Below are 12,086 nucleotides of genomic sequence, written 5' to 3'. Positions count from 1 at the left end.
AAGTGTCTCTGAATTCCCACGGTTTTGCAAAGATAGGTAAAGTCTAAGCAGTATTCAATTACATTTAAAAAAATTACTTTTTAACTTGGCAAGACAGAGAGAGTAATGAAACCCTTCTTTCTCAAAGAAACACAATAGAATTCAAACCTCGCAGAAAAGTGATGGAGATCTAGCTGCGGATGGGACACCACCTGTAGTTTGCAGATGTGATGTCATGGGCAAGGTAATTAAAAAAAGACAACCTATTATTACTAAGCTATAATTCCCTATAAAAAAGAATCCTACACCCACTTCAGAGTTTTACTGAGAGGGGCAAATCAAGAGCAGCTCAAAACTGCTGTATTAAAATATCAACAGTTTGATTTTTCTAAGCCAAAAAATAACAAATGTAAGATGAAATTTTCTCTGAATATGGCCCAAGGCCCTTTTAACACACACAGTACCATTGATGTAGTCCTTGAAGGGGAATGTCATCACAAAAGGGAACAGGCCTGGGTTCCCACAAAATACAGGAGCCTGGCCAGCAGCTCTGGGAAAACTCTGTTATGAAGACACAATTAATTCACTAAAAACTCTGAACAGAAGGAACATATTTCAATTTCATCAGATGAGGAGCAATTCCAGTGGCACAGTACATCTTTGAAACTATCTTTAAAGAGAAAGCTAGGAAAGAACAAAGAGATGCTGAAAGAAGCTAATAACTTCTGTTAGTTTCACGTACTTGGAACTGAAAAAAAGCATTGCAAAAAACTTTAGAGGCAAGTAAAAGCAACTGAAGGAGACCAGTACTGGTATTATTTGATCTTTTGAAAAATATTTTCTTTAGTGCCTCAAGTTCCTTTAAGTCATTGTTTTTACACATCTAGCATCACAATTATCAGTTACATATTTACTGAGCCACGCCACCTATGCTTAGCTCTCTTATTGGTTTGTTTGGGTTTTTTTCTGGCTGATTTTCTCAAAATCCTTAACATAACTCAGAATAGATTATATGACAGTTTCAAGTGCGTATTGCACGGATTTGATTTAGGTCACCACAGTATTTGCAAATAACTGCACTCAGTAACATCTGCAATTCAATTACAAGCAATGAATCTGCTGTTATTCACACAGATCTTCTTGCTTTCCAATTAGTTCTTGGAAGGTTTCTGTTCTTTTTGCTCCAGTACTCAGTGGTATCTAAACTGATAACTAAGAAGTGTTTTTTAAGAGCAGGTACTGTGTTCATTCCTTCAGTAGGAGTTCACTCAGGAACCAAGGATGAAATAATCTTCTGAAGAAACTGATAATTTGTCATTGAATTGTTCATGACTTAAAGGGTCTGATTTTGTTTTCTGTTTTTTAAACAGAGGAAAAAGTTTTACATATTCAGCTGTCCAGAATTGTTCATACTGTCCAAGTATACAAGAACTGAATGACAAAACACTCCATTTGGCAAAAATCACAGGATTCCCAGAAAAGTTAAAAAAACAGTAACTCTAAAATTAAGTATGTTTCCCAATACAACTCATTCCTTGATTATATAAACGTCTGTAAACGTTATACCCTGTTCTACTGCAATTTTTCTCTCCTAATCCCCACATAGCCTCAATACTCATGTAATGCCTTGGCTTCTTGTGAATTTAAGGCTGCTATTCTCAGAGAACACCGTGTGACAAAAAAACAACTGTGTTTTTAGAGGCTGTCTAGAAGTAAAGAACTGGGTAATTTGAGCACGATTCCTCACAGGAACAGCTACATAGCCACTAGGAGCAGAAAACAACAGTATTTCCTCACCACCAGTGCTTTTCTTTGCACCCATAACCAGCTTTCAGTAAAGCTCATTATACACTGAAGTCACCTGTGGCCAAAGCAACTTTAAAAATGGAACACAAAGTTCAGACTTGCTCTTTATGGTATGCATGAGTCTTTGCCACGTTGACAGACTCTCCAAGGTCTGTTACCTTTTGGCTGTACCAGCTGCTAACAAGTTAAGAAATTTAACTACATAAGCAAGCCAATTTTGTGGAACATGGGGAAAAACAAAATATTTGAGTGGCTCTATTGAGATCTCATACACAGCAATGTTTTGTCATTTGGTTCTGCTACAGTTCAGCAGACTCTCAAAATATATATTGGAAAATAATTTTCTCATCTTTTTTCTGACCATGGGAATGCTGCAGTGGCGACAGAGAGAGTATACACTACTTGTGAGAAGCTGCAAGTTTCCTAAGCCTCCCTTTATGCCATGAAGTTACAGAAAAAGATTATCTGCTGCTCTCTTCAGAGAAAATAAATTTGCTCCTTGATCAAGGGATTTTTAACATGTGAAAAAGTATTTCATTCTACTGTCAGAATACTGATGTTCTGCCTCAAACTTACCTTCAGATTTCTGCCTAATCTTGCACCTTTCTTTTGCTACTGATCACTCCAGACACTCTTATTACCACTTGTTCATTCAAACCAACCACTCAGCTGCTTCTCCTTCATATTAGTCCCTCACTTCATTAGCAATTGCTCTTAAAGTTAATACAAACCCTTTTATATTTTCTGTGGCTTCCAAGCAGTACTCTTCATACTCTGCTCCTCTCCATCCATCCTATTTCTCCATGCCCTTCTGTATACAATGGCTACACAGTCCCCCACTCACCGCCTCCAATTTTTTATCCACTCACTTTTCTTTACATTTCAGCTGATAGCAATCCACTGTATCTTGTTCACACCGAAAACCTCACTAGTTTAGCTGGTGTGGTCACTGAGAATTTTCCAGAATACCTATACTAGTACAAAACACCACCTTCCCCCCCCCCGCATAGAAGTTACAGTTGCAGAGAGGCATAACTGCAACCGCTCTACGGATGTTGAAACTTCTTTAGCTTCATCAGTAACTTCAGGTAGCAAAACTCGTGTTCAGGTAAGACTTACGTTACTATCACAGTTGATAGTGGGTAAACACACCAAGACACAGAATAGGCTTGATAAAAAAAAGGTGGCTGAGTGTATGCTGTATGAATTTGTAAATGAAGCATCGTGAGGCAGCCAAGAGAATGTTGGTGATAGTCTGGGCACACCCTTCTCATAGAGCAACGGTGTGCTGAGCTCCAGGATTGACAGGACATAGTATCCCTCATACAGTGAATCAGTATAGGAAAAAATACTGAAGTCTTAAGAGTAGATTGAGAACTTTAGATACAGTAATCAGAATGAAACAAAGCTCTCATTTTCAAACACATATTTATGATAATTTGATAAAAGTACAAAGCATTTCAATCTTTCCAGAGTACACTGATAACTGGGCTGGAAAATAACCCTTAAATATAAAGAAAAGACATTCACATTTAACCTACATATAATTAACATCAGAAACTATTTGGATAGTAATATTAAAGTTTTCACGGTACAGAAGACTGTGACTCACTCCCTCTGATAAATACAAGCAGCAGGCTACATTCTGAGAACTAGTGAAAGCAATCCCAGCCTCAACATGAACATAATGAAGAACCACTTCTTTAGAATGGGGTCTACATTACAATATTCTAATTGTAATGCAAATACATACAACTTAAAATATTATTTTAAGTCAAGAGCCTTAGGACTGGTAGCTCAAATAGTGCAAAATACTAAAAAAAATTACTTGTGAAATCTCCTACATGTGTTCTTTATTCTCTTTGCCAGCTTTTAAGTCTGTTTCCTATTCAAAAAGAGATTTGTAACTTTGCAAGCAATACAAAGTAGTAAGATTAACTAATGGTCCCTTTAAAAACTAAATTTATGAATGTATTATGGACATTTAGGCTGTAATTTTCATGTCTTATTGCTAGCAGCTTTTCTACTGCTCTGCTTAAATACTATCACTTTTTCTTTAAAAGGATGAACGAGACAGCTGATTACAGGTCCAATGATTGAAAAGTTCTTCTAAAAGAAAAGAAAAACACAAGTGTTTAAGGTCATGAACAGATCCTCAGATCAAAATACCACCCCATTTAAATAGTACTAGACTGGTCTTCTCTTCCAGCATTACATTTGAGTAACTTAAGAGAATTTTCTTTAGCACATGCTTTTAAAAATCACAGAATCACAGACTGGCTGAGGTTGGAAGTGACCTCTGGAGGTCGTCTAGTCCAATCCCCCTGCTCAAGCAGGGCCACCTAGAGCCATTTCCCAGGACTGTCTCCAGATGGCTTTTGAATATCTCCAAGGATGGAGACTCCACAACCTCGCCGGGCAACCTGTGCCAGTGCTTGGTCTCCCTCACAGCAAAGAAGTGTTTCCTGATGTTCAGAAGGAACCTCCTGTGTTTCAGTTTGTGCCCACTGCCTCTGGCCCTGTCACTGGGCACTGCTGAGAAGTCTGGCTCTATCTTCTTTACACCCTCCCTTCAGTTATTTATATACATTAGTAAGATCCCCCCAGCACCTTCTCTTCTCCAGGCTAAACAGTCCCAGCTCTCTCAGCCTTTCCTCATAGAAGAGAAGCTCCAGTCCCTTCATCACCTTTGTAGCCCTTTGCTGGACTCTCTCCAGTATGTCAGGGTGTCTCTGGTACAGGGGAGCCCAGAAGAGGATGCAGTACTCCAGGTGTGACCTCACCAGTGCTGAGCAGAGGGGAAGGATCATCGCCCTCAACCTGCTGGCAATACTTTTTCTAACACAGACTGGGATACCATTTGCCTTCTTTGTGGCAAGGGCACACTGCTGGGTCAACTTCAACTTAGTGTCCACCAGGAACCCCAGCTCCTTTTCTGCCAAGCTGCTTTCCAGCTGGGTGGCCCCCAGCACATAACTGGTGCATGGTGTTGTTCCTTCCCAGGTGCAGGACTTTGCACTTCTCCTGGTTGAAGTTCACGAGGTTCTTGTCAGCCCCTTTCTCCCTTTCAGCCTGACGAGGTCCCTCTGGATGGCAGCATGACCAGCCACTCCTCCCAGTTTGGTGTTGTCAGCAAACTTGCTGACAGTACACTCTGTCCCATCATCCAGGTCATTAATAAAGATGTTGAACAGGATCGGACCCAGCATTGACCCCTGGGGTACAGCACTAGTCACTGCCCTCCAACTAGACTTTGCACTACTGACCACCACCTTCTGGGCCCTGCCATTCAGCCAGTTTTCAGTCTACCTCACTGTCTGCTCATCCAGCCCATACATCAACAGCTTTTCTATGAGGACCTCATGGGCCAAAAGCCTGTGTCAAGATGAGTGGGTAATGATCATGCTTCTTGTAAAATTCTGTCTTAAGAGACATTCCTGCTCAAATTGACTCTTTTTGTTGAATGCTCTTCTATTATGATACTGTTTTACACCCACACACTCCATTTCAAACATATATTTTTCCAACAAAGTTTTAAATACTGATTTGCCTTACTATTAGAAATAAGGATGGCAAGATTGTACATACAAGTTCTCTGCTACTAAATGATAAATGTTGCCAGCTGACATGATACATGTTCAGATATGAGAATTTCTAAAGTATGAACCACAGAAAAATCTGAAGTCAACTGCTGAAACCAACACAAATACTGTTTATTTGTGGGATGCCATTTTACATCAACACCAGCAAAAGACCTAAAAATCAACCGGATGAACTCATGTTAGGTGGCATAACAGTATTTTTGTCAGGTCGTGAGTCACAGGAGTTTAGCACACCGTATTTATGTAATATCCAAATACCTAAGACGTAAAGCATTCACAGTTACAGGTTAACTGCTGTTCCTGCAACAGCAGCATCAATAGGTACTATTTTGTGACACCACATGTACACACACACACACACACACACACACACGGCAGGGTGGGGGAGGGCGGGAAGTATCAAGCTGAGTTTTGGTCTCAATTACAGACAACAAACTATTTAGTTGGTGGATGGATTCTATACACTTTTACAGCAATATGAAAGGACAAAATATAAGGCCTAGAAAGAGGTATTTTAGCAGTCATAATTAAAACCAGGGCACAAGCTAACCTTTAAAGCTGTCTATATGAATTCCAAGAGTATTAAACAATTTGTTAGACTTGTGACCGAGGGTCAACAGAAATCTGGGAAAACCTTAACACAACTGACGTCCACTTCTTGTCCTTCAAAAAAGTAACCTGGGAACATTAACCAAGTAGCAATGAGCTGTAACTAATTCTGATTGTGTGAGCATATTTGTGATGAAATAAAATGCATGTATTTGTGGTAAAATGGGAGAAGCCTCCAGTCCTCTACAATGGTAGAAAAGGCTACACAAAGGTAGCTCAAATATTTATTGTAGCTTAAAGACAACCTTAAAGAGGTTTTAACTGAAAACTCAACTACATAAAGGATTCCAATAAATTCCATCCTCTTAAGCTTGCTTTCCTTGAAAACGATAAAAAGTGACAAAACATCAGTTACACAGAATTACATTAATATTTGAAATAATATTATTTTGCTGTAGAATGACATTTAATTTGTGGGATGTTTTGGTTACTAATATTCATAGAATCATTTAGGTTGGAAAAGACCTTTAAGATCATCGAGTCCAAAGAGCTCCAAATGTTTGGCATCTATCAACTTACAGTGTCCACTGCTGTAGTCTCTGGATGCTCTCTTCCTTTCACTAACTGGCTTTCCACTTTACACCTCCCAAATAGCAAGCATGAATTGCATCTAGATCATGAAGTTTCTGCTATAAGGACAGTAATAGTACACCAAAAACATTAGCATAAGACCTGTGACACTTCTGCCAGAATGACCTCTCAGTGTCTTGCCCAAGAAGTCAGCATATTCTGTGTATTACTTTTCAAAAGGAAAAAAAAAAAAAAGAGCCTACATCAACTATATGATTGCATAACAAACAAAAAAAGCAAGCACCAAACTTGTACTAAATATAAGGTAAACCGAGTAGCTTAGTTATGTTTCCACAATTATTTAAAAATGAGAGGGAATTTCTCCAAAATACAAGAGCTGGCAACGTTACGATCTTCTGCTTATCAGCATACATAGCAAAAACAGATGGATGGATAGCACAGGAAAGCTTATCAAGCCATACGGGTCCATTTCAGTCCATTTGTTCTCTATAAATGTGAGTAAAGCTGTCTACTAGCTCTAATTGAATTTGTGGTTTATTTTATGAAGATGCATGTTTATAAACCAGCTAAAGACTACAGATTCATCCTGCTTGCAAGTGGAAGAAAAAAAATCTGCAGCATCTGATTCATTTCCAAACACATTCTTCCTTTCCATCACTCCCCATTACTTTTACCCAAAGAAAAAAAAATGAAGTTTGTTTACTTATACAGCACAAGTACTTTCTGAGGTTTCTTTTCCTCCATTTTCTTTGCTTTTAATTAAATTTTGTGTTCTGCTAACTGTTAGCAAAACTTGGAAAAAGAGCACCTGGTTCAGCTGAACAGATTTCTGTTGACCCTGTTATATGAAAGTTATAGGTATAACAGTAATAGATTAAAAGTCTCTTTGGCTCTTGCTTCCATTCTTGGAAGCCAAATTATTTGTGACATACAAAAACCTTTTATGCAAGCCTTGTATTTGTTGCAGGATTCATGCCAATTTGTGCTAAACATTTTTCTAGAGTCAGTAACTAGCTTAACGTTTAAGAAAAATTACAGTATTTCACTTATATCTTAGCAACCACAATTTAGCCTAATGTTACAAGTTATATTGCTTCTAAATTCATTCTTTTAAGAACTAAACCAGCAGCTCCACTGATATTTCCTTACGGTTATACTATGGTAATATACACATTTACATCAGAAGTCTTAATAAAACATATGTGTTTTAGTAAGAGGCTTATTGTAAACATTAAATACCACACTCCACTGAATTAATTCTTGTGCAAACTGGCATCAAACATGGAATTAAGTTTATGCGTATTAGTACATGAGAAAGCAATGACTACGTATGTTTTACCATTATTAACTTTAAAGAGCGCTATTTAGTGTCATGGAAATCCGAACATGACTATTTCAAGGGGAAAAGTAGTATTTTCTTCTTAGCATCATGAAATTCTAGGTTTTGTATATGCATACCTATCGTATATTTATGTATATACAAATATACACAAACACACATAAACGATTTTTGTCTTTGGCAGCTGAGTTTGACAAACAAAAACCAACAACAACAACAAACAGATCTGAACACAACTGACCACCTGTAGCACCACAATTACAACCTCCTGGTCCAGGACAGCAAATTAATGTGCTTTTGCTAAACCAGGCTTAATCCTGAAAGCAGTCAAGTTAATGACAGTTGTTCCTGACTTCAGTGATGGTAGAATAGGACCCTCAATACAGCTGAAAATTTCACATTCAACCTAAAACACTTTGCCCCCCTTTCCCTGGATTGCGTTCTAGAGAAATATCAAAACTGCCAATACCTTGTAAAATATTTCTACAGAAAAGTAATGTTATTCATCGTTCCAAAACATCCACTGGCCCTTTTTTGTTAAATGCTCTGTGAATCAATATGGAACATTTTAATAAAACCTTAGGGATCAAAGTTTAATAGCACCGGATACTTCAAGGACCTATTTATAAGACTCAACACTAACACTACTTAATAAAGAAGGGTAAGGCAAAGACAAGGTGACAAAATTACAGAACTTAAACATCATTCCATTCACTCATTTTCACCAAAATAATCACTAGAACTGTCCTACACATATAAAGAAATGAGTGAAATAGGCAGTGGTCCTTACTAAAAAGTAGTGTCATTTAATGCTGGTGTTTAACATGCCCATTGCCTGCAACGGACATTCTGCTAGGAAATTCCAATCCCCAGCATGAAAATAAAAGTAATGTTTTGACTATTCACTATCATATTTTTAATTACTTAGAAACACAAAGTTAGAGACCCTGGGAAAGACTAATGTTGCAAACAAAAAACCCCAAACCTGTATTATCTATGTGCCAGGGGTGAGCAGACTTTGTTCCCCAAACAACTAATTTTAACTAGAACTTTCAATTTCACTAGATTACAACATAGACCAGACACTCTTGGTACACCAAAAATTAAGAGTATGCCAAAGGCAATTTACGAAAGTCTAAAACCCATTTTTAAAAGGTACTTTAATTTGTTCATTTGTACCTATAATGACTACTGCAGTTTTAACATTAAAAAGTCAGTACTTTTTTCTTCAAATGGAAATCATCTGTGGCATGTACAACTATTACAGTGTTTTAATATTTATAGGTATATATATATATTATTTTTTTAAAGACACCAATGTTTCATTCTTGTTAAGCAATAGGTCAGGTTTGGCGAACTCCGGTGAAGAAAGTCACAGCATGTCTTCTCCCCTCAGAAATTGGCATCTCAAATACTAACATTAAAATTGACAATAGTTCTTCACATGACTATGTCTAAGCAGTCTGTTCATTTCATTTTCTCAAATGTTACGTTTGCGTCCAAAAGAAAAACAAAATAACTAAAGTTTCAAACATGTAAGTGATGACTAGAAATATGCCACAAAATTATTTTTACAATACATTTCTGCAGAAATAATCCCTAGGTGAAGCTTTTTTTTTTTATACACATATACAAAATTTAGACAGCAATATACACATAATCACAGTGAAGACGCTGGCAAGTTCACCAATTCGTAGTGTAAATACAAAATGCAAAGCAGCCTTCAAAGAGAACAATGCTACACAGCAAGCATAGCTAGCTTGTTAAATAGCAAACATCAAAAGTTCCCTGCAAAAGGGATGCAGTGCAAGAAAAGCAGCATGCACTTTGATACAAATAGCAGTTTATGGCTAATGGTTGACATAACTGTGGTAACAGTGACTCTTGAGTGGCTGTGCATAGTTAAACTTCTATGTCATCTGTTTTCCTTTATACCATTCCACAAACTCATCCAACAACACTGGCCCTGTAGAGAGATCAAATAACTGTATTTTACAAAATTTTGTAAAAGGACACTGAATGATTAAGCTCAGAGAAATAAATTTTTTTAGAACACCAACATATGGTAGTACTTACAGGCTCCATCTTCATCATAGTTACTGAGGTCAAGGTTAATTGTTCTGCTGAATTCAAGAACGTTACACCATTGGTCCTTATTGATAACTTTGTATTTTGATTGCTGCTTAAGGCAAGAAGCAGAAGTTACTAAAATATATTTTCAACTCCCTGAAATGCAGATTTTCTTACTGAAAATTTAAACCTTGTGATCAACTATTATTTAAATCTGCATGCCATCTAAAACTAAACAGGAATAAAGAAACCGCTACATAGTCAAACTTGTGTTGAATAATTCCTGTTTCCGATTTAAGACATATTTTAGTGGACAAACATATAGCAATAAAATGAAAGTCCAAAAGCAAATCAAAGACATTCTATACTGTGTCCTGCACTAAACAAACCTTAACAGAATGGGGATTTGGGGAAAAGGAAGAAAGGTAAGATAACCAGTTACAAGTGCTACTTTGGGGGTTAGTATATTCTGAACCAAAACAAAAAAATCTTACTGTTCATTCTACCTCTAGTTAAAGTATCAGAAAAGACAGATCAAAAAAAATGTAATTCTGTTTCAAACTTCGTACCTCTAGAAACTGGTGAAACACTGGAAAAAGGGACCATGTTTTTCCTAAAAGAAGGCCCAACATACACTTGGCAGTATTGATATCTAGGCTGCGCTGGTCCTTCTCCTGCATAAAAAGGAAATGGTCAAAAATGAAAAAAGAGCATGATTTCAGGATTTTTCACCTCCCCGACCGCCTGTACTACAGCTCACCCATACATAAAATAAACTAACAAATAAATAATAAATAGCAGTATCTAACAGTGTAAGAAAACACAACTTCCTAGTAAAATTTCCTTCCTCATAGCTAATGTCCTTCTATACAGAGATGTTGCTTTCTATCGACTTTCGCAAAAAACTGTCACCGCTATTGCAGATGAGGCATATGCTCCTGTTTGTGACTTCAGACCTTTCTAGAAAGCAACTGCCATTAGACCCATACCCATGTTTGCACATACGCCTCTGCATAGCCGTATGTCTCTTAAAATAGTATCGCTGCACATATTTCCTGCACTATTACAACTGTATGAACTGTCATGAGATAGTTAAGTAGCTATCAAGTAACACTGACTATGCAAGGGTGAGCCAAGGAGGTTCTTTGTTCTCTTATTCTACTGATTACATGAAATTCAGATTAAATTAATTATCAAATGAGCAGAGAGAACATAATATACTAGTACATGGAGACTCCTCTCAGTTAACTGTCCCAGTTTTAGTTCAATGTAGCAGTAGTATATTAAGGCTTAGGGCATTATTTTTTTGTTTCTGTCAAGAGAAAGAAGCATCATCTGTACCCAGCAGACTCACTGCATCTGATCAGTGGGAAAGTTAATATATTTGATAACACAACTTCTGCACATCTCAAAAGTAACGCCTGTGCATGTAAGATTCCATTTTGTTATCTTAAGTAGTTTATCCATCTACATTTGTTGCCTTGAAATTAAACAAATTTTGGTGAGAGATGGCATGTAAAACCCCACCCTTTATTTTATGCCTTGGTTATAGCATTAAGCTACAAATTCAGAAATTAATGAAATCACAATAAAATAAAGTTCCACATTAGCTACTGTAGACCTTGATCTCTCTATATGTACTCATGATTGCAGACTGCAAAGTCTAAATTAAGAAAAAACAGGGATATCGGGATATCCAGGATACAGGGAGTGCCTAATAGAACAGTGCAAGACAGCTACCCAAGACAAAGGGAACTGAGCCCTATGTCTCACCTGTACAAGTGCAGTTTTATGTATTCCAGAATACGCATCTTTATTAAAAAAAACAAGCTCAAAACATAACTGAATTGTCTTCTATCATGTAGGAAGGATGTGGTAGAGCGAAATCCCCGTTCTCAGACAACAACTGAATGCCTTAGCCACGAGGTCATCCTCTCTTCTTGAAACCCATTTCACACAAAATACACCTCAATTCTAAAACTGTGTAGACAGGATTTAATGCAGATTCGTTTTGGAAGGAAAGTGGGGAGGCCAGCAACTCTGAAAACATCAGAAGCTGTTTTACATTCTGGTCACTAAATACAAGAGGAACTTCACTCAGTCCGATCTAGAGGAAAAAAAGTAAATTCCAGGACGAAGAAAGCTTTTCA

At 37.3% G+C, this 12,086-nt stretch overlaps 1 protein-coding gene across 14 annotated transcripts in view; it reads right to left on the bottom strand.

Moving 5' to 3' along the window:
- Positions 1 to 9,009: 9,009 nt before the first annotated feature.
- Positions 9,010 to 12,086, bottom strand: part of DCUN1D4 (defective in cullin neddylation 1 domain containing 4) — a 39,243-nt gene continuing 36,166 nt past the window's right edge. For all 14 annotated transcript variants that reach the window (XM_075025632.1, XM_075025604.1, XM_075025651.1 and 11 more), the window contains 3 exons: positions 10,506 to 10,610; positions 9,943 to 10,045; positions 9,010 to 9,832 (listed from right to left, as the gene is read on the bottom strand). In XM_075025632.1, coding sequence (XP_074881733.1) covers positions 9,777 to 9,832; positions 9,943 to 10,045; positions 10,506 to 10,610 — 264 coding nt within the window. In that variant the 3' untranslated portion in view covers positions 9,010 to 9,776. The remainder of the gene's footprint in view (positions 9,833 to 9,942; positions 10,046 to 10,505; positions 10,611 to 12,086) is intronic.

This window comes from Buteo buteo, chromosome 1 (assembly GCF_964188355.1).
Source record: "Buteo buteo chromosome 1, bButBut1.hap1.1, whole genome shotgun sequence".
NCBI classification, from domain to species: domain Eukaryota; kingdom Metazoa; phylum Chordata; class Aves; order Accipitriformes; family Accipitridae; genus Buteo; species Buteo buteo.
Note: the sequence above shows the minus strand (reverse complement) of the source record. Positions and strands in the feature narration are given on the sequence as shown.